The sequence below is a fragment of the Etheostoma cragini genome, chromosome 17 (assembly GCF_013103735.1).
Source record: "Etheostoma cragini isolate CJK2018 chromosome 17, CSU_Ecrag_1.0, whole genome shotgun sequence".
NCBI classification, from domain to species: domain Eukaryota; kingdom Metazoa; phylum Chordata; class Actinopteri; order Perciformes; family Percidae; genus Etheostoma; species Etheostoma cragini.
In genome coordinates, this window is record NC_048423.1 from 17,971,066 (window position 1) to 17,994,625 (window position 23,560).

General features: G+C 39.7%; 1 protein-coding gene across 1 annotated transcript in view; it reads right to left on the reverse strand.

The window, feature by feature from the left end:
• The window catches only part of plpp4 (phospholipid phosphatase 4), a 50,842-nt gene that overhangs the window by 7,797 nt on the left and 19,485 nt on the right, over positions 1 to 23,560 (reverse strand). Inside the window, exons 2-5 of the mRNA XM_034898827.1 lie at positions 20,099 to 20,207; positions 11,484 to 11,574; positions 8,437 to 8,500; positions 7,655 to 7,779 (exon numbers count right to left, since the gene is read on the reverse strand). Coding sequence (XP_034754718.1) covers positions 7,655 to 7,779; positions 8,437 to 8,500; positions 11,484 to 11,574; positions 20,099 to 20,207 — 389 coding nt within the window. The remainder of the gene's footprint in view (positions 1 to 7,654; positions 7,780 to 8,436; positions 8,501 to 11,483; positions 11,575 to 20,098; positions 20,208 to 23,560) is intronic.

Genomic DNA, 23,560 nt, shown 5'->3' on the forward strand with positions numbered 1-23,560 from the left:
TGTGGGCCTAAAAATAATAGCCTATCTATCTATCTATCTATCTATCTATCTATCTATCGTTCGTGGTGTGTGGGGCGTGGGGCACTAGGGCCCCAACTGCAATGAACCAGCTTTGGGGGGGCCCAGCTTGCAAAAGGTTGAGAACCCCTGGCTTAGATGATTACATTACTCATTTTGATAGACAGAACTATCCATGAATGAGTAACAAGTCTTCAGGCCCATCGCTCCCCAGAGTCACCTACAGAAAGGTGGTATCCTAAAGACAAAAAGGCTAAATCCAGTGTGCTACATACACAGACAGTTACAAATGTTAAAACCCAAGTGCACTCAAAGACAGGTTTAAAACCCCCATGTATATTCTGTCAAGACAGAAAACATCTCCTGTACTGCTCTCCTGAGTTTAACCTGTTCAGTAACACTTGAAAATATATGTTTTTCTCGCCTAAATTTTTACCCTTAAAAAAGTGCTGCTGTTTCCACATACTTTGGCCCTCTGGGATGACCCTGAGTTCATTGGGAAGTTAACACTCTCAACTTGTTGTTTCTAGTGGAAGTGTGACACTAGGCCTTACTGACACAGGGCTAGAGAGGTTAGAACACAGAATTTCTATTTCCGTCCAAGTAAATCATCTGAAAAATTAATAAAAAGCACTACTGTATGCATATTATAGGGGCTATATACTAAAATAGTACTCTAGCCTCATGTCTCAACTTAGAACAGAAAAAATCCAGAAAAAAATGACTTATAAAATGGATTTTGTATGAATGTATTTCTACAGATGTGTCTGTGCGTTTGTCTTATTTCTTATTTCTAAAAAAGCCAAAAAAGTGCCTAATACAAAACTTCTGAAATACCAAAACACATCCACATCACTCACAGATATGTCTGAAAGAAGTACATACATAGATTTATAGAAATAAGTAATCACAATTTTATGAAATGGTGAAATGCCATCAGATGTCCATATTTCTGCCTTCAAACTGCTGTAAGAGAACACAGGAATAGTTTTTGTTGGCCATCAATCAACTCGTCTTCTTATTGGCTACACAGGGATGCCAGTTTTATGACCTTATCTTCTAATTCGTGGGCACCACTGTCAATCTTTCCCAGGTGGGCCCAATGGCGACTGTGCGATATCATTGGCTTAGCTTGAGGGTATCTCTTGATAGGCTGATGCTATTGGCTGGGATCAAGGTTCATTGCAAACTGCAGAAGCCACAGATTGTAATGGTGTGTCGACCTTCGTTTTAGCCCGCACAGGGAAAAAGTTACAAGCTATGGAATCTAGATTTCTGAACGTCGAAACTTGGCCAGAAACTACAAGATTGTGAGGGGACCAGATAATTATGGATTACAAGGCTTGGATATTCTAATACCTTAGGGTGTTTTCAATGTAGGAAACTAAGGTTTTTGGCGATCTTTCACCGCTGTGATTAAAGAGTAGTCTTTCAATGAAAGACAGAAATGTGAACGAAAAGAAACTGTGTTATAGTTGCCTCAAGCCAGGCCATAATGCAAGGGACCGCCGTCACAGACACTCATGTGACACCTGCAAGGGCAGACACCTGACCTGTCTCCATGATGACAGGTACACTGAAGCCACACCAGTGTAAGACTCAAATCATGGAACTACAAATGAAGCGACTACCACACTGTCACTTAAGGTGGATACTGAGGACCCATCTACACCTCCATGACAGCGCCATTTTGAATTCCCTCCATCAGCAATTCAGCCACAGAAAGGCTTGTTTATGCCCTGCTCGACACATAGAGTGATTCAGTTTTCATCAAAAAAGATGTCAACCGGATTCTTCAAGCAAAGACTCATCCTTTAAGGCTGACGCTAACAACCGTGATGGGAAGGGAGAAACTGGAACAGAGTGAAAGGGGCTCAGGTCTCAGAAAACGTGGTTACATCTCAACAACTCTCATAGATCTCCCCTTGACTTATGTTGAGGTTTAAAATGTAAAAAAAAATGGTTTGAAAACAGTGTATTTCTGTTTGTGTACGCTGCAGCCCGGCAAATATGCATTCTGTTTCTCATTCTTTGTCTCTATAAAGAGTTCAAGACCGGCCCTATTGTCTCTCACCTTCCCCCTTTCTTTCATTGTCATTAAAGAATTGATTAGGCCATATCTAACATTTAGCATACAGGCAGCTCATTGTTCCTACAGGAAAGGTAATTGCTGTCCCAGCCTTTGGGTGCTGCCCCTGCTGGGTCAGACTTGATTGGAACAAAGAATGTGTACTCAAGTAGTTTGAAAATAGGTGACACTGACTTGGATCCCGAGGCAGGGTGTGGTCTCAAGACACATGCATTGAGAAATAACACCTTTCTTTTAGTTATTTGACCAATAAGAAGAGTTTTCACTGAAGGATGAACCTAAAAGTCGTTGACTTTTAGGTTCCCTCATCCAAAGAAAGGATATGTTTATACATATATGTGTTTAAATAAAAATAAGACTATCCAAGGCCACTTAATTACAGGATGTCTTGACAAACAAAATCCATAGTGCATAACAGAGTTTGGTGCAGGTAGAGTAGAGGATCTACCACGAAAGGAGTGGAGATTGGCTAAAGATGTACAAACAACTGATAAAGATGGACTCGTGAGAAGGGTAAGGATCCATCTTAGTGAACGGAAGATGGGAAAGAAGAGACAACGTTCTGGCAAGCTATCCGTCATCAAACGCCCACTTCAGTTTTTCTAATCAAAGAGTTCAAATTATAGACTTATAAATAGACTTAATAATATAAGACAATGTTTTCGCTTTTGTCTTTAGTAAGTATTCATATGGGTAAATTATTCGTCTTTACGTCCCATGTAAATGACCCAAATATTAAAAATGCTTTTATTTTGAAAATTCCAAATCCCGAAGTACGGCAACAAAACAAGAAGGAAAAAGCGGTCGAACAAAGGCATACAGTAATATTGTTTAGCACCTGGCTTTAAGAGGCACAAGGTATGTTAGATTTACATTTCGTTTCACTGTTTCACTGTTTGTAACATGTTTTGTGACCAATTGTTTTTACTTCCAATTACAAACGGTATGCCATGAGAACATGAGACATGAGAACGTGTCCCAGGACTTTTTTTAAACGTACGCTGCTCACAAAAAACACACACGGAAACAGACATACACAAACGCATAAACAAGCAGAAACACACAGACAGAAACAAGATAAGGGACCAAACACATGCGCAAGTAGAGGTAAAAAGTGGCAGCACCAGTCTACAGCATGGCCTTCAAATAGTCAGCAAGGCTGTACCAAGTGTTCAAAGTTCCATTAAGGTGACCTATACACAGTTCCAAATATACAACATCCAAAAAAGAAAGGGTCCATGTACAAACAGACGCATCATGAGGCGGTTTCCAACGGGTTGCAATCCCTTTCTTAGCAGCTGTGAGTCCAGCAAATACAACTGTTTGTAACTTGTGTTACTTTGTGGTGTGTCGTTTTATGGTTTTGCCGAGATTGGAGAGTGCAAGCTTGAAAATTAAGCTTACAGTAGATCATTGCCGTTAGCCTGTTATTTGAGAGATACTAAAGCAAAATGCATGTAAAGTAAAGGTGTTGTGTTTTACTTTGTTTTTCTCAGCTCTTACGATGGTTCAAGAGATTCAAGGTGTGTTAAGGAATGTTGCAAAGTGTTTTTAGTTATTAGACATTGTAAGTTCCAGGCTCCAAAATTGCGCTAATGGTCCATTTGCAATCTTTTTTAAGTAATGGGTTTTTATGGCAAATTAATCTAAAGGGGTAATAAAGACAGAAACCTATGAAGTGCTCATTGTCCTGTTGACGAGTCTATTTGTCTGTCGACTAGTTTAGAGTAGTAACAAAAGACTATATAGATAGATTTAATAAAAAAAAGCAAAAGTTTTTTTTTTCAAAAGCTATAAGGACAATGGTTCACTGTAGCAGTATATGTGCATGTTTTCTTTCCATGCAGCATTCAGACAATATATTTGCAGACACGTTGAGTCAACATCTTGAGGAATACACTAATAGAAATGCTTTGGGGATATGCATAACACATGAGTGGGGACAGTGACTGTGTGTCCCTCACACACATCTACATGCGCATATTAACACATTTCTCCATTTAAAGTTAGCATAATTAACTAAGCCAAAACATTTTCAGCAGTATGGTGACACAATGATACCAGGTGTACGCAGCAACCACTGAAGGATGCTCCCCAAGAGGCAGCAGGCGACCCTGAAAGGCCAGAGGATAGAGAGGAGGCTAAGACAAGGAAAAACATCTTGGTAATAAATCCGCTTCGTGCAGTTAAAAAGCCTTGACGAGTAAATCCCCTTAGACAAAACAGAGATGCCTAATTAGAGTGATGAGTACAGTGTGATTGCTTTCTTCATCTTCAAACAAGCACAGGTTTGTTCAGAGGAGTGAAGAAGAAGTCTGAATGCACTTTTTAGAGAGAACATGGGGGGGATTTCTGTAAACAAGGTAGAATGGAGACTTAGGCAATCCGTTTCAGAACAATATGTGAGAAGGATCAACACAGTAATTCCATGTGTATGTAGGTGTGTTATGAAGGCATATCAAACCAGTATGAAAACATTAGCAATCCTCGAACTGAGCCCCCCTGCTTTCAAGTGGACCAGAGTCAGAATGAGCTTTCTCACCACCCCAAACAACAAAACTCTGCAGTGTTCGGTTTTAATGCATCAAACAGCTTAGATGTGAAAGACCCCTAAAAGTACGTGTAAGCCCAGTATGACTTGATTTTGTGTGTAAATATGGTGGCGATGGAAGGGGTCAGTTGGAAGGAAGGTTGGCTGGTCGACAACTGTGTAGAAGGAATGGTAGTAAGAGGGGAAGTACCCCCAGAATGTATGTGAAAAAAGGAAGCAACAGTAAATGAGGAGGTGTTCTGTCGAACCTGTTATTTTTTCTGACAAGTGAACACAGAGGATATATTTTAAAGTAGATAAGTGCTCTTTCAAAGTACAGGGTTTGGCTGGAGAGTCAAAGATTGGAGTCATGCTCTGGTCATTGCCTCTGCAAAGTTTAATAGTGGATAATATCAGTCTCTTTACTCCCCAGTATTTCTCTTAAACTATATATATATATTGAACTACCAGACCACACACAGACAAAAACTGTCTAACTGACAGAAGCAGTTCTGTTCTCCATCTCCCAGCCATCTTCCTTCTGTCTCATATCTAATGACCTTTGACCCCTGCAAGAACCCATGAGACAGCCCTCAGAAGCAATGCATATTAACCAACCACTGCGCTCTGAATCTATCTCACCCACTGACATACAAAAGCCCAACAGGAACCCATAATTAGTTGTGTAATTGCGGTAGCACTCCAACACAAGCTGATTCTCAACCTCTTAGGACACTCCAGACAGACTTAAGTGTTCCTGAGTGAGTTATAGTAAACATATGAGAGCACACTTTGCAGAAGTGTCATTTTCTCTAGATACTGAACTAATGTGTTGGACAGTCCAATCAAATGCGAGGGCTTTTATCAGTGAGCCATAGGCTCAATCACTGTTGTGTTAGATAGGGGCTTGACAGACTGATGCATTTAAAGGAAATCTTCAAGATTATTACTCTAAATATAGGAAGATGTGTTCAAGAGAAAGAAGCAATGTGGAGATTCAACAATGTGATTAGGTCCCTCTAAAAGGATTTGTTTTTTCTTAATCATATATAATGGCTTAATATGCACAGGAAGAGATGTGAGATGAATATGAATAAGAAGGGAACAAGCTACAGCTAATGCTTCAGGGCCTGCTTGCTTTGCAGCCGTGTATATTGATGCAGTGGGTTCAGGGGAGTTAGTATTTATGTGTTTGTTTTTCTCTTTCTGGGGCCTGTCTACTCCAATAAATGCTAATTTGCAATGAGGTATAATTATTTAAATCACAGAGAACCTGAGCAGCTTCAAAAACTTTGAAATGCAATAACCAGTTTGCGTTTCTATTTTATTTTTTAAAAGCTGTCATCGAACACTAAAGCTGAGTACATATTTGTTTATGTTTGTATTTTTGTCCTGGCTGATTTTGATGGATTAGTTTTATGGTTATTATACCTATTGTCTGTATCTCAGGCTTCACACCAGCCAGAAGTAGTGTTGCAATACCTCCAGATACCACTTTTGCTATCGGTCTGCCCCATGGCCTGCCCCTACTCCGTGTCCATTGCCAGATACGTCTAGATAAAAGCTCTGTAATGTATGCATGGTCCAAAAAGCAGTGTCCTGGTGAAAGGGGACACAGACAGGAAATTGGATTTCTTCTGCTCTCTAGACATGCTGGCATACGGGTGCTCCCTGTGCCCCCCCCCGTCCCCCCCGTCGCACGTCTCTCTCGATCACTTTCCCACTCACAGTGCAACAACATAAGGCTATTAGAGCTGCTGCAGATATGGATGTAATCCATACACAGCGCTGCAGTAGGTACAGAGAAATTCTACTGCTATTTCTGATGGGACACAGCCCATTGCAGCAATCAAAAGCATTTATTTGTCAAAGCATTTGTCTGCGAAGTATATGCAACTTTAACATTATGCTAAAACATCAATTTAAAACAACATGAAATTACAGCAGCAGTAATTCATCTTGGCGCATTATTGTAACATACAAACAAATGAGTGCAACATTTTCACAGCGCCGCTGATTTTGACTTCTTTTCAACTTGTGACAATTAAATTCATCAGTTGGATGTTAAACATTTGTGTGTATTTGTAGTTACACATTCCTGCAGTATCTGAGAATTCTGCATAATTACCTTGTTAAATGTGAATGTGCATCCAGGGTGAAAATGTAATAAGGATGTTTGAATAAAAGCAAACAATATAAACATCAAGCAAGCAACGGTCTGAGCACAGCACACGGGAGGATATAAAGATATACTGTATATTTTTTTCATTTTTCATAATAGATAGCAAGGCGTTCAGTGTAACTCCAGTGTAAACATTTTACTGCTGTTGGATTTTCTGAATCACAAGAGCAAGACAGAAAAGAAACTTCAAAGCCATGCCGTCACCAGTATGTTTTATCATAGATGCGTCTTTACATGCCTGGTGCACCAAATAATTCTGAGCAGCTATTCAACATCTGTGTGGCCGACAGCAAACGCTCCAAGCACACCACTTAACATTCATCTGCTGGACAATAGAAAAACATGTGAATAATTTAACATCCTGCTGAAACTGAAAACAGCTTGGAAAGCAATATGGTCAAAAAGAATGCCCATTTTCCTAATCTGGCCTGCACAGCTGAACACAGCAAGTCCAATGAAGCTGAAACGGTAGGTGTGCATTCAACACTCAGCCGTAAACCAAAGGAACAAGATCAAATGCGCTTGACTCAATTTACCAAACCCGTGAGCATCTCGACAAACTGCCTCGGGATGTAGAAATTGAATGATAGCTCGTCACTACATGTTGTAATTAACTTTGAAGACATCATCTTGTTGAAATGTGAAGTAAACACCTTCTGCACATGCAGTCAGCACATATGGGTATTTTTTACTTGGTGAAATATTGCTCAGAGCATTGAGATCAAACTTGAGTGAACAGCTACAGTTGAATGCAGTTTTAATGAGTCAGTGTATGAGTTCTGATATTTTGCAAGTGCTGGATGGTGAGCTGCTCGGACTGAAAACTGGTACTCACAGGAGGAATGGCTGCTGGGGAAGCTCTTGCGTCCCTCAGAGACTAGATCTGGATCTCCGGTGCACAGCATCCTCACATGTACTTGTCCATCTGGGAAACAACGCTGGAAATAATCGGGCCTGGGTCTGAAAATCAAAAAAAAAAACGTAGAGGGGAGATAATTCCATCTACTTGTCAAACAATTCTTTGTCCATGAATCTAGAAAGTGAAAGCTGAAAAATGTGATCGCAAAGAGCTCACAGATTAAAGGGATAGTTTGGATATTTTGATGTAAGGTTGTACGAGGTACTTATCCATATTTAGTATATACAGTAGATGGTCATTTATACGCCCTCAGTTTAGAGAAGCAGACAGGAGTACCGACACATAAACTAAGCAATGTACCGCTGTGGATGGGGAGCAACATAGACAGCAGCTACATTTATTTTGGCCGACTTAAAAAATAAGTCAACACCAGTTTAACTTTACGCTATAATTAGAATATTTTCACCACTTTATCTTGCTGTTAGACAGCTGTTCCTAATGGGGAACTGAAGACATTGTCTATGTTATCTATGTTTTAGCCACCAAACTAAAACAGTAAATCCAAACTAACCCTTTAAAACACCAAAGTCACAGAAACAAACAAACTAACTAAAACTAACTGATTGAGGCGGTGGTAGGGCAGCCATCTACAGTAGGTAATACACTGATTATGAATAAGTACTTCAAAATATTTAAAGTATCCGTTTAATCTCTAGCATCATTGACACAGCCTGAAAGCTTGAGTTTGTTCAGCATACCTGCCAACAATCAACTTGATAGTATTGGTGAAGACTCCATTCAGGGCGAGGGCCAGGGATACAGCTGGAGATTGACACACACAGTCAAATAAGCATCTTAGGTTAAACAGACAAGGTTGACACAGCATTTCTAATGTAAGCAGGGTTCATTGAAATCATAATGCTGTATTAAAATAATCGATTTTAACTATCAGTGCAATCCAGGTTCTGGCAGGTTGCCTACTTTTCTGACATAATGTACCAATAAAAAAAATGTCTCTACAAGTGGACAGACAGATCAAAGACATGTTGACATTGGTATGGACAGAGCAATTGGGAGAAAATGTATCCCTATAGTGGTGCTGGCAAATGATTGCATCTACTAAGAGCCTATTTATAACTGTAAAGAAATTAATGTTTCAACTCAACTTTGGTAATGGGAAACGTGACTGCTGTTGGCTGACAGGTGGGCATTGCACTGTAACTGTGCGGTCATTTAATTAGCTGCGAGACAATCCACTAGGACTCATCATTAGCCAGAGTTCCTGCCCTCACAGGTTAATCCCAGTAGTCTGCAAGTCAATTGAATGCACCCACATTGCCAGAGCTCAAGCATATTATCTTTCTGAGCTGCTGAGAGGAGCAGAGTGTCAATGTTATTTAACAGCTTGTTAATTTGGACAAACTCTGGGCAGATCAAACGAAAACCCCTAAATGAGGCATGTTCCGTTTGACTAGTTGAAAAATTGGACGTTACACTGCAATGTGTTCCCCGCTTTGTCAGATCCTTGGCCAAACACGTCTATTGCTCCAGCTCATGTATTGTATAATTATTCTGACGGTCATTTAAGTATTAATTAATATGCCTCCTCCAAACAAAAAAAATCCCCTGACCTTGTGGGGTGCTAGATTAGTTATATGCAATACTGTACATTTCTGCCTCGTGGTTTTGTGCCTCCACTTTGGTCTTGCATCTGCAATTTATAAAGGGTGTGAAAGAAACTGATGTGTAGCTCGCCACAAGTGCACCTGCTGATACATCGTTCCTCCTCCTCATAACGTATTCCAGCAGCATTAAGTCTCTTTGGTCTGTGATGCATTCGGATTGTGCATGTCAAATTGGTCACATGCACTTACCCCAGTTTAAGTGGTGGTTGCACTAGGGTTCATTCTCAAAAAAATAGAGACCCATTGAGTAAAGACAGAGTTTCAGCCTTCACTTTAACATAATCCTTTCCATTCAACTCATATAGACAGCCCATCTGTTAAGCATGATTGCAATCTTTGCATGTCAAAACAATTCTTCTTTTATTACAGTGTCTTGATTTGTGATAGTCATTATCGAAGCTCTGGTTGAAGTTTTGACAAATTAGACCAGATATGCAGACACCACACAAACTCCTGCTATTAAAATCTCTCTCATTGTCGCGCCAACTGGAAGATTACTCCCCCGACACACACCAAACAATAAAGCCTCCGTGTGCTATGAGATCTCACATTAAGATGAATAATATTCTTAATGCTTTTTAACCTAAATTAAAAAACAATCGCAGCAGGATCATCTCTGTGTCATTCTTAGAGCAAAGTCTTTTGGGAAATGTAATCAATCTTTCAAAATCTCAACTGATGGATAATCACACAATCAAGGTTCCAGGAGTTTGGGAATGATAAAGGGTTATTGGATGAGTCTACAAAGGGAATATTCTGTCATTTTTACTCTTAAAGGGAAATAAAGAGGCATGGATGTGATTGCAGAGTGCACTTTCAAACAATATTACAAAATATTAGCAAAACCAAGTTCTGTTGGTATCACAACGGAGAAAATCAATCTAAAAAGAAACTCCCAGCTTATTAGTTTGAAAATTTGATTTCTGAATTTAGAATTAGACGACCCTCAATGGCAACTTTGAACCCAACCCATTTGCAAAAATACTATGATAGCTACCTTTCTGTGACTTTAGCTTGATGTAAAAATGGATTCCTCATTAGGTCTAGAGATTGCATTAGTTCAAAAGCAATGTTTAAAAACTATAATCATATATTGTGTCAAAATAATGGCCTCCCTTGTAGTCTTTGTTTCTCTTAGGGATGTTGTTTCCTCTGCGACTGATATAAAGCCTCGTAGAAGTGCTTCTCTGTCATAGGGGGAGGGAAAGTCACTAGCCGATGTGACTCGAGTGTCAGCCATCTTGAAGCTAAGCTTATAGCTAATAACAGGCTCTCTCTTTTCAACAGCAAACTGTTACAACAACTACTACACATGTGTACCACCGCGATACATAGGTACATGTTGGAGAATATGCAGAAAAATGTATTACAGACCGAACAGTCAAGACACTATGTGAGCTTGAACACTTCATGAGGGCAGGAGTTCAAGCTAGTTGGAAAGCTAATGCTAATCGACTGTGTTGATACTCTGTTTACAGCCCACCAAGTGCTAATGCTACAAATGCGTTAGCTGAACGTTACAGAGCCTATAATGTGTGTGCACTAAATGTAGCCAGTTTCACATGTCATTTTTATATATTTGAAATGTGTAACACCACTTGAGCCACAATGAAATGTTGTTTCGTGTATATGATTGAAATGACTATAAAACACATTTGAGTTGAGGTGGCCGTCTCACTGTCTGTAATGTCTGTTATGTCTGTAAACGGTAGGCATGACTTGGGAGTGGGCTCGTAGATAAGCAAATCAAGTGCATTCTGGGAGTTGTTGTCTTTCATCCACATGAGCAAAAAATACATTTTCTGGCTTTTCTCGGTCCAGAAGGCACCAACTTCTAAAAAACAGTCACATTTCTGATACACAAATGACCCAATTTAATACATATTCATCTTTCCAGTGGCGAAATATCCATTTAAGCACAATGAAGTACTTCTAGGTGAACAATTAGCCCCTGCTTCCAAGTAGCATAGGGGAAAGATTATATTCAGTAGTTATTAAGAAAACTCCATCAAATGCAATATGTGCAGCAACTATAATATGTATGCTGTCAGTTTAAGACCTCTCATAAGATTGTGACGAACAACAACACGTGTGACATTTCAAGTATTGGCTTCACATACCTAAACATGCCTCTTTGAGCTCTGTCTTGTCCGTCCTCTGAATTATCTTCACCACAAATATGACCGCCAGTGGGGTGAGGAATGAAATTGCCTGGGAGGAAATAAAAACAAAACAAGTACAGTTATCGTGACATTAGAGATGTGCTGCTGCAGCGTTTCCACGGGTTCTGTTTTGCAGGATAATCGTCAAATAACTTTTGCCTCAGGGAACGACATGAACCTATCTATTATTCAGAGTTAATTTTAACAAGGCAAACAGCGGGGCCAAACAAGCTTCTTTATTGTTCAGCCGGGTCTCTTGCCTGCACAAGAGGGGAGATTCTGCCCCTCACTTGATAAGATTTGGGCCTCCACAGCACCTTGGTAATTATTCAAGCCTCAGAATCGATTAATTTTGGACAAATTTAACATATTTGCTTTGCCTTAAGCAACAAAGGTAGTACAAACAAAGGCAACGTTTCAGTTCCATTATTATAAAACACATAATAATTTCCCTTGAGTGCTGTTCAGCAGTTCAGCCGTGTGTGCATCTGTGTAACTCTGCCAGTTTGTAACTAATTTTGTACCCTAGGCACCACTTCAAAGTAGCTGGATCCAAACCTGTTCACACAATTGGATTTAAGTGCACTAACAGTTACTACTAGCCAGGAAATCAGATGACTATGCCAACTCACTCTTTGTTTATTTAATAGCTACATGGGCACAGACATTCACTACTGTTCAAAAGTTTGGAATCCCCGGTCACATTGATGATTCTTTACTTCAATAATGTCTGAGATATACAAGTTTAGTTCTTGCCCCAAAAGAAGAACTGAATAATTAAAATGTCAATGACAGGGGAGAATACGGTTGGAATTTGATTTTGAATTAGTTTTCCAGCCCAATAAAAGAGTTAAGACACTCAATCAATACTGAACCACACTGATGCTATTGGGCTCTAAATATTTTGGGAAGCTGTTTTCTTTGGGCCCTCTGCAGTCTCGTCACAGAAGGATTTGTCAGTGTTGTGGTTTATTGCAGGACTACAGTGAATGGTGTGTGAGTGGTAACAAGAAAATGGATGGCTGAGGCAGAGGGGATGGTAGACTGGGCTGGACGAGGATGACTGGCTCAAGGGTTAGCAGGCAGGAAGACAGAAGACAATCAGTGGTTCAGATAATGATCTGGCTACCAGTGGTAGAAGAGCCATGGTTAATATGAAGGTGAGGTGATGAGTTGTTGAAGACAGGTAAGGCGTCCCCCCCCCCCCGTTTAGGATCAGTGTATGTGAATGCATTTTCATCACACATTTTCATCTCATTGTTGAGGGCCTAGTGTCTTTTTACTTTTTACCTCCAATATGATTTGAGTCTTTGGATAATGGCTCAGAAAGGGCCTAACAATCAGTGTAATCCACAATTCCCCCCCACCCATCCCTACACACACACACACACACACATACATTCACATTGTAATAGTACAAAAAAACATTGGTCAAAACGCTCAAATTAAATGTCTGCAGTGAAAAAGGTCCAATGGCAGTGTCCACAGTCACAGACTCTGGACTTTGAGGCGACCACAACAACATGGTGCTTTTTCAACAAAAACAAGTAAACAATAATTTGACAATTACCTGTCGTCAACTATGTAAGCCCGGAGGACGTTTAAATCAGGCAGTATTTCCCTGAATTGCCTCGGCCATAAAAAAAGAAGTAAAAAATGTAAAAATAAAAAGTCCCATTCTTACAATTGTACATGTTTAGTCAAGGCGACATGATATGTTGCAGAGTATTATTCCCTTTCCACTAAACCAACTCTCCCACTTGCAGCCTCCCACACTTACCAGGTGACATCAATTAAGTACCTGAGGGTTCAGGGCTTAGGGTTAAGGGGGGCACTGGTATTGGGCCACAGAGACAATGACAGTCAGACCACAGTGAGTTTAACTGATATTCCCTCCCTTAGAGTAATCTTCTATTTTATTTTAACATTTTAAGAATAGCTTTGCTAAAGCATCACGTTGCCTCTTAATTTCAACTTTTAAAAGACATTTTGCACGATTGTAAGCTTCCAGTTTCTTTTACAATTGACTGCTGATTTCTTTCATTCTTATTGAACTGTTGCTCAGAGACATCTTTGTCTCTTTCTGCCCTTTCAATTGTCCAACAGCGGGTTCTGGCAGGGGCAAAGCGGGCCACCTGGGGCGGCTTTTTTCATGACACATAGGGGCCTACCCGAGCACTTGAAAAAAAATCCTCAAAGCGGTTTTCTACTGTATTATCTATCGTTTCACTGTGTGGGGAATTGCCAATTTGATGCCCCCTGCAGCTGTAGGCGCCCCTGCTTGCTGAGAAGATGCCGTCCACAGAGCTGTGTGAGAAGGGGAAAGGGGAGAGGGGACCGGGGGGACAGTTTACCTCTGGGCCAAACGGGTTGCTACGTAGGCGCCGATACCAAGGTGCCCAGTATTAGTGGAGCAAGCTGGTCGCGGTTATGTGTCAATTCAACTTTTTATCTCCAATTCTATCTGTATTTGGGAGAAATGGTGCTGTCCTGAGTTGAAACATAGCCTACTTTACGGCTGTATTATTGAGTTAATAAGCGTGTGTGTTTGTGTCGGCCGCAGCCCATTTCCTAAGGTTCTGAAATGGGTCTGGGTCTCTCAAATGGAACGGTCCAGACAAGGAGGGGACATGAGTCTCCTTGAGCTTATCACTTTTATGCATGATAAAGATCTATCAGAGATCTACCCCAACTTTTGGACTGCTTTCAGGATTACACTCACTCTGTCAGTCGCTGTGGCTCGAGCAGAGAGGAGCCTTTAAAACTAGAGTTGATCAAGTCCCACCTGGGGTCCCCGTTGTCCCAGGAACCGGCATCAGCAGCAATCACTTAGTAGGGGAGCAGATTTCATACGATAACAAGGAAGACCAGAAAGGTCAGGTTTTAGTTTTCTCTGTTCTTAGTGCAATAGTGTAATAACTATAATTATTATAATTATAAACACTCATAATAATTCATGTGTTTTCACATTTGTGTGATGGATTTTTACTATTTAGAATATTTATTCTATATTTTATTTGTATATTTTTGTTGCTCTCTGCTCTTGTTACATTTTTTAAATAACTGTATATGTATTTTTTTTCACATTTATATTCATACAGTATATATATATATATATATATATATATATATATATATATATATATATATATATATATATATATATATATATATATAAATCCTTCATTAGAACATTTGAAAAACACACTCAAGAGAACCCAGTTATTTAACGATTGAAATTACAACAGGAAACACACTTTCTAAGTGCACAATCTCCACCTTCAACATTTTCTAAAGACAATGAACACAGTTCTTCACAAAATATGAAAATGTAAGAACGTTACCAGAACGTAAAATAAATATAAACTACAATATAGTAATTCTGCACAAACATCAAACGTGTTTTCCTTGTGTGTGTTTGTGTGTGTTTGTGTGTGTATGGGGGGTAGAACCGCCACTGTAATCGTCAGTCTGGTTGAACCATCGAGCTTTTGAGGCAAAAGGAAATTCCATTCTTTTGAACAGTAATTGATAGAGTCACATTACAGTACACCCAGCGTGATACAGTGGGGTTTCATCTGCAGATAGAAACACATTTAACAGAGTCTCGTTAGACGCAATACTGCACAGTGACTGGAATGAACAGCTTGTATAGGTCATGCTTGTTAAATATTGTGTTTACAAGAAACGAAAAAAAAGCATAACACATTCAAAAATTGTATGTATAAAATGGATGTGGCAACTCAGTATCAGTGGCCTTTCAGTCACAGCTGCTGCTATCACTTCCCATCCAGTTCTCTGTTGACTGCATGGTGTCCTTTAGATCAACACATCCTGACACTATTTTACTTCCAGGAGCTCTTCATAACTTAAAATCATACATTAGTACTCCTGGGAGTAACAGTTGACGTATGCTTATGAGGAATGCAGTACCAATGTGGGTTTCAGTTGCCATGGAAAGAAAATAAAGTATCCAAATAAAATTAAAAGGTTTGGCAACGTAAATTATCTTGTCTCATAGTACTTATAAATACTGTATATTTTTTTTATGACTATTCATGAACATTTGTAAATGAGCATTCATTCATTCAATTTTGGCATGTGGTCTAATAGTTTATTATGATCTTTTTTCACATTTCTAGAAGTTCTGGCATGTTCACTTAACACTCCCTTTGGAAAGCTACATTCTGTGTGTGCATCTCTTTAAATGTGTAATGCCTGTTAAAGAGGCCTGTTGTTTTTTTTTGTCCTGGTAATTTAGTGAGTAACTGTATCCTAGTTCACCTAACTGCCTGGAGGGTGGACTATATCTTCTCACTGCCAATAATGCAGGCAAAAGTGAGCTTGTTTGGGCACCCAGATAGCTCAGTTGGTAGAGCGGGTGCCCATATATAAAGGTTTACTCCTCGATGCAGCCGGCTGGGGTTCGAATCCAGCCTGTGGCCCTTTGCTGCATGTCACTCCCCCTCTCTCTCCCCTTTCATAACTTCAACTGTCCTGTCCATAAAATGCCCAAAAAATAATCTTTAAAAAAGTGAGTTTCTTTTATACTTAGATGCATTGTGAATATCTCTTCTGTGAACATGATAATTGTTTGTTTTACCTGTGAATTACATGAACATTGCAGAAAATGGGAACAGCAAAGACTTCCTGAAACATGAGATTTGATGGCCGCTGATTTGAGGGCTTTACGCTACACTATAAGTCTCTTAACGTCATGTGACCTTTGGCTATATGGATCAGAGGGATAGTACTCTAAGATGATTGGGTCTAACAATAAATAACAAGCACAGAGAGTGACTCTCTTGAGGGCGCACACAGGCCAATACAGCATATATCTTAATGAAGGTCGGAGTGAGTCATAATGCAGCTTCATGTAGATCCCCTCCGTGGACTATTTCTAATGGCCAGATAAATTCTCCACACCTTCAGGGTAACTGTAGCCTGACTGTTGGGTCTCAGCAATGGGAGCATTTGCCGCAAGCAAATGTCCATGGACATTGAAGTTAATATAACTGTCAACATTCTTAATAAAACATGTTGGAAAAAGAAAATAAGAAAAAATAGAGTTCAGATAAACTGTAGAAGAGCTCAGGAATTTTTGATCACTCTAACTCAAAAAGGAGAACCTAGGAGAAACTGTTTCCTAGTTTGTACTGTATGTGTCCTCATACCCTTCTGCATCAAAATATACCTTCATGGATTTAATGTAATATACTTTTTAGTAGAGATACAAAGCAAAGTTTCAACTTCTTCCAAAAAGTGTTAATATTGGAGATTCTATGTACCTCTAACATATTCTGTGTCTTTTCCTACGTTTTTGGGGTCAATCTTTGAATATACTGTGTGTGTATATTTATACATATTACTGTAACAATATATGTTATTGCAATGGTATTAACAATACACATGTAAAAGCATGTTTTTAAATTTCAAAAGATGGCGATCCACCCCCCTCCCCCTATACCCTTTGCCTTGCAGTGGTTCGATCCACTGCCTCCTTTGCTGGATGCTCAGCACCACAGACATGCAGAATCGTAGGTGTGTGTGTGTGTGTGTGTCTGTAAGTTTTCTGCTTGATTGGTAGAGGCTTTCTAAAATGAATGCACTCTTACATAATTATAACAAATGATTTGTTGATCAACAATTTGAAGCTTAATGTTTTATTTATGAGCAAATGCACTTCTGTTGATGTTTGAACCCATTTATGTTTATTATTGGTTCAACTGGTCTGGCATTAAGGCTTTTTAACATCATTAAGTAGAGCAAAGCTACAGTATCGACTGTTATTACATTTATTTAGCCTTTTTTTAATATAGGGTGACAAGTAAAGCAAACACAGCCTGCTATTATTTCTAGCTTGAAATGAGTGACAGTTGGTGCTTACCACCTACTCTGAAGCTTTTTCTGTACATAATGAGATGATTGATGTGTGTGGGGAGCACAGGATGGAGTTATGGGCCAGTTAAGCACTGTTAAGCAGTACAGAATTAAACAGATCAGCCTGTCAGAGAATAACTGTAACTGTGGATTATTCAGCTAAAATTCACAACGTCACGCAAACCCTGCTACATCAGGGCAACAGCCTTGTGAGGCCTGTGAAAGAATGCTTGATCACTCTTTAATGTGGTGGGAAAAGAGTTCATTACATAAGAGAACAGGGTCATCCGATCATCATCAGGACTCAATTGCCCTTGTGCACCAGTACGGAAAATCCAATATGAAGGGATTCATGTTACAGCAGATTTTATAAGCGGTTCTGCTGATAGTGCCTGGACGTTCATGTTAAAATTGTCACTTTTTTTTTTAAAGTTACATACCCGTTTGAAATGTTCTATGTACTTTTTTGTCCTGGTGCTGTGACCTCTGAGCCCTGTAGATAATAAAGTTATCCAGATGAAATCTTGATGATTTGATATTACACATGGATGTTTTGGTTCTTTAAAGCTGGATTAATAAATATGGTATTTTTCATATAAAACCAAACCTGCAACAGGGCAGGTTTATTGACAGTTAGCTGGATCATAACCCAGACGGCTTATTGTGAACCATACATGAAGTAATGACCAAATACAAATGGATTGTTTTATTAGATTTATAATGAAAGAGTTGATTAAATGACGATTTTAGATAAAAACATGCAAGTTTTTGCAAACTCACCATGATCTGTACTTATCAAAATTAAATAGTCATAATAAAAACTTAACTATACTCATACATGATAGAACTAAATAAATCCAATATTTATACCATTAAAATGAATAAAAAGTTTGTAAACAATAAAGAACCAGTAGTAAAGTGTATAGGGCATAAACTCAACTGAAACTGAATCTGTTACAAAGACCAATGGCGCCAGAACATATGGTATTTAATTTGTCATGCAAACTAAGCTGCTTTAAGATATATTGGACAGGTTTTATTTTCGTAATGTTTTTAAATTGTCTTACTAGACCATGAGAAGGACCTCACACCCAACATCACTCGTACTGTAGACTGTTCAACAGTACAGAAAGTGTTGAAACGTTGTGGTGCACAATGGAAAACAAAATGACAGAAACACAAAATAAAATTATAAATGAATTTATAGCCTCAGTGCATGCTGGGATTAGCACTCAGGCAATCACATGAATGCTGCTCATGGTTTCAACTCTCCACTAATTTTGCCTTTATTTCAAAATAAGAGCGCACTGGTTAAGATACATTTGAAGAACATAGTTGGTGTCTCTACTGGATGAATGGCAACCTCACAGTGACAAAAAGACAGCAGAAATTCACAGCACCTGGAATCTGTTAGCTAAGAAATAGTTACAACGCATAACTCCGCGCCGGCAATGGAGATTTAAATATGGCTGTGCTATTTTTCTTTCTTTTTTACTTTAGACGGAGCAAGGCTAGCTGTTTCCTCTGCTTCCAGTCAATTATTCTAAGCTAAGCTAATACTCGGTACTGCCTACACCATGTTATCATCCGGCTAGACTTAGCACCCAACAGGCTCAAACAGGGCAAGTTTTAAACATGTTTTTAGCCTCTAAACATGCTTGAAATGTCATTATAAGTGCCTACCCATGTATAGCTATTCCTTACAAGTAAACACACAACAAATCTGACTGCTAGAAATGTGACAGCAATGCGTGTTTCAACTAGTGTGGACTTCACCGGAAAACAGAAAAGAAAACAGAGGTATGTGCACTGGCTGAATTAACATAACTTTTATGCCTAATTCTAGCAGGAGTATAACACGGTATAGGCATCACCGGTTGTTTTTGTTTTTCTCTCTACTGAAGGCACTACAAATTTACAACCAACAGAGATATGTGTTAAAATTGAATGAATTTCTCCTTTAATCTTTCCCTCACATTAATGGCAAGAAAGCATATAAGCACATTTCCTCAAAAATTGAACTATTTCCTTGTGAACTCATAAATAACTTTGTCTTCCAATCATTTCATGTCATTAGATGGTCTATGTCGGCAGCAGATGGGAATAGGATTATTACAGTATTCTTCGGTATAACAACAACTTGTTTGTTATTGGCATCGTGGGTGTTGTCATATTTCACCATAATCACTCTTATAGGCCCATTTGGTGCTATCCGAGAATGAAAACAATGTGCAGTATGACTCACAACAATACAGCTCTAAAATACCCAGTAGGTTATGCTGTATTTGAAGTGTATTGAAGCCAGTGATTGCCACTGAGAACTGCAATATCAAAGAAATGAGCAACATGTGTTTGGGAAAATATTCTTTAGGTGCAGCATGAGCCAGAGAAAAAACATGTTTTCATTTGCCAATGTATCGGTTAGAAATTCAGCTGAACCTTTCACCGCCCACCTCTGTCCGAGAGAAGATTATTTACATCGTAAGTACTAATCATCACTGTTCTGTAAAGCCCTTCTCATAGCTATCAACACGATTCAGGCCTCAACCCCAGAGTGGAAAGAACAGGCTTTGCCGTATTGATCCTCCTAAATGAAGGCTTTCTGCACCACAAACATTAAGAATTAAGCAGAGTGTTTATTGGCAATCTGGTCTGTAATAAGAGAAATGCATAATTATAGAGCAAGTACTTACAAACATGACCCTCTTGGGAATGTGGTCTGACTCAACCAGAGGATTCTTGTAGAGCCAAAGCTCTTCTGGTTGAATCACTCTCTCAAAGGGCTCCAGAAACTCTGTAAATCTGTGGCAAAGAACAAATGTACACGGATCAGTTACTCATGTTCTCAAACTCATTGTATCAGGTATCACATTCTGATCTTGCTTTTATTTCTTTTCTTTTAGTTGATTAGCACATTGTTATTTCAATGTGTGTTGGTTGAGGGACGTTCGACACAAACTGGACACGACATGGAGGACATGTAAGCAGGGCAACTTCACCCAAGATCACCTCCACTGAAGAGCCTTGCTGTTTTGGAACAAATTAGCATGCTCCTGCTTCCTCCAGCCCTCCCTGACCAGCCAGTGATCTGTCAGACACGACCTTGTTCTCTGGCTTCTCGAAAAGTCGTTTTGTCACTGCTTTCTAAAACAAAAAGAGGTTTCTGCGTTCTACCGTTGGGGTTGTGACACACTGTACCTGCTAGAGCTGCGAAGAGATCCAAATATTATCAATATATTAATATTTGTGTGTGTTGCCAGGCTATTGTCTCCTTGCAACAAAATGGAAAAACTATTCCTCCCTTTGGGGGAATTTTGTATTCAAATGGGGAATGAGGAAGGCATTACTAGTGTTGTAGCAGAACAGAATTAAGACTAATCTCTGTGTGCGTGTGCGTGCATGTGTCTGTTTGTGTGTGTGTGTGTGGGGGGGGGAGGAGGGGGCATGTAAGTTTAACAATAAATCAGTAAAAAAGTAGAGCTACTAACAATTCTAGGATCCTTCATAAATAACAAATCCCAAAATGGTAGATATCTGCAATCCCTGGCGTGCTCTAGTTTTTTTTACCAATGAGATCAGTGATTCCATAGTTAAGGTTGATGGAACACTTAGTTAAATGTATAATAGGTTGATATCTATATACAGTATATACAGCTTAAAGTAATTAGTAGAAAAATCAAGATCTTTGATGAAAAAAAAAAACTGAATGACCAATAAAACGGTGACACAGTTGTTTGTGCTTGAAGCATTCTTGGGTCCAGCAATTTATTCTCTGGATCTGCTCTCCCAGACAGCTACATGCCCTTCAGCAAGACATGTATCACACAGCCGCTCACTGAACAATGGCAGAAGTGTGTGAATCAAAGTGCGGAAATTTGAATGAGGCCATTGGCTAAAAAGCTCTTGCATCTTGTGGAAAGTTGTTGGTCCGCTGTTAACTGCTATGATGTATTTGCAAGAGAGCAGCCTAATCAGGGCTAGCTCATTTTACACCGTGCTGAGCCCCTGTACATGATTCACTTCGGCAGACAGCGCAAATGACACACAATGTGCTTCATGAATTACTCCCATTTTCCCAGCTTGTCCTCTCTTCAGTTCTCGTTCAGAAATCACTGACAGGAAATGTCACACACACACACACACACACACACACACACACACACATACACACACACACAGGTCATTAAATACAACTCTGGTCTACCTGTCACTCTGCTAGACTTATGATAGCAAATCCTGCTGTAGCGTTAAAGCTAGAGTGAAAATACTATCATCATAGGAAGACAGACGACCCACAGTAGGGCATCCATTGGTACCAACCATGTCATACAAGCTAGTCTGGAAGGGGATAAATAACGCTCCAAAGTTAGGCTTACTCTTGGCGAGGGAAAAAGTTGCATTGACATTTTTCAAAATGGTGATCATTTAAGCCGGTGGTAGCATTTTTCTTAGCATGCTAAGTAAATGTACTGTGTTTAAATACCGCTTTTCTAGTCTTAACAACTACTCAAAGCACTTTTCCATCATACAGGATCCATTCACACACATTCATTCGCTGTGGCCGAGGCTGCCGTACAAGGTGCCACCTGCCCATCAGATACACACTCACACTCTGCTGTGCAGCATCTGGAGCAACTCGGGGTTCAGTGTCTTGCCCAAGGACACTTCAAAATGGGAGTACAGGGCCGGGGATTAGAACCACCAACCTTCCAATTAGCAGGCAACCGCTGCACCACTGAGCCACAGCCGCCTAGGTATAAGCAGTAGCGTAGGCTGGTTAGCGTGAGCATTACCATTAGCATGTGGGCTTGCATCAATGAACACATGGCTGGTCATTTTTTTTAGTTAATTTAAATACTAGTTGAAAAACTAGAAATCATGGTTGGATAAATACATCCACCGTTAACACATAGACAGTTAATTTCTAGTCATTCATGTTAGTGGATTTACCAACGGTCATCCAAATATTCATTCACAACGTCTTCAAGCAGGGATCTGGGGCAAAGTGGTAAACAGGAAGTAACAGAGTCTTGGGTAATTTATAGGGGGGGAGACCTGGAATGGTCCAAGTGTCACCCAGTAGAGAGTACTGAGAGAGAGGGGTGTACTGGACTGCTTAGAGGTCTCTTTTTTGAGAAGCTTGGTCAACATATAACATGCGCGCGCGTGCTCACGTGGCCTCTCTCCCTCGCTAGTTTTTTTTTCATTTTTGCAACAATTCACTATTGCAATACTGCACTTCCATGTGATTGTGGAAGAAATAAATCAAAGAACCAGGTGTAGAACTCCTGAGTCCATGTCTCCTCTTTCCACCATGGGATAAACATTACAGGTCTATTTGAATATGCATGCATTGGGTCCATAAACAGTCTTGGAATTACATAATGTGGATGGTGTTGGTCTTTGAGTGGGTGTGGATGAGGGGCAAAATTTTGAATTCTCTATCCCCGTCCATAATTCTTAATTCAACCTTCATTCAAGGAATAACTGCTGATTGTGGTCCACCTCACAATGATGCACTACAGATTGCAATCGACAACTCAAATGTCCCTATGGCAATCTATTTTCAGATATTTTCACCATCATTTCTGGGGAGGATGGCTTTCTCCAAATTAAATTGCCTTACTTTTGGAGAAGTTGTATCCAATCTCCTCCAACAAATCAATACCGCCCTCAAAGGATAACCCTTAGCTCAAGTTTTCCAGCCATCATTATTACAGTAAAAGAAATAGTCCAATATGGTTTAGATGCACTTTAAGGGCTCCAGGCTCCAAACGCGAAACACAGTTGGATTTAATCAAGGCTTCATCCTTAATTCCATGGATGGACGAGCCTGGCCTTTGTGGAAATTAATTTTACTTTTGTTGTAATTTACAGGCTGAGATAAAAGCAGTAGGGAGCATGTCATTTACAGGCCGGTGGTGACAGCGTGTGCATTTGTCTGAGGGAGGAAGGAAGGATAATGTGGAGAACATTCACATTAGCAGAGCTAATGTCAGAGCTCGGAGAGGTAATGACATACACAGCATGCACCCCAATTTATCCTGCTGGGAAATAATTGTAATCACATTTGCTCAAAGAGAGAGACAGAGCGGGTGGAAGGGGATGTGGGCTGCATTCTAGTAGAAAGAAATTCAGAATCGGCCCATTCAGAC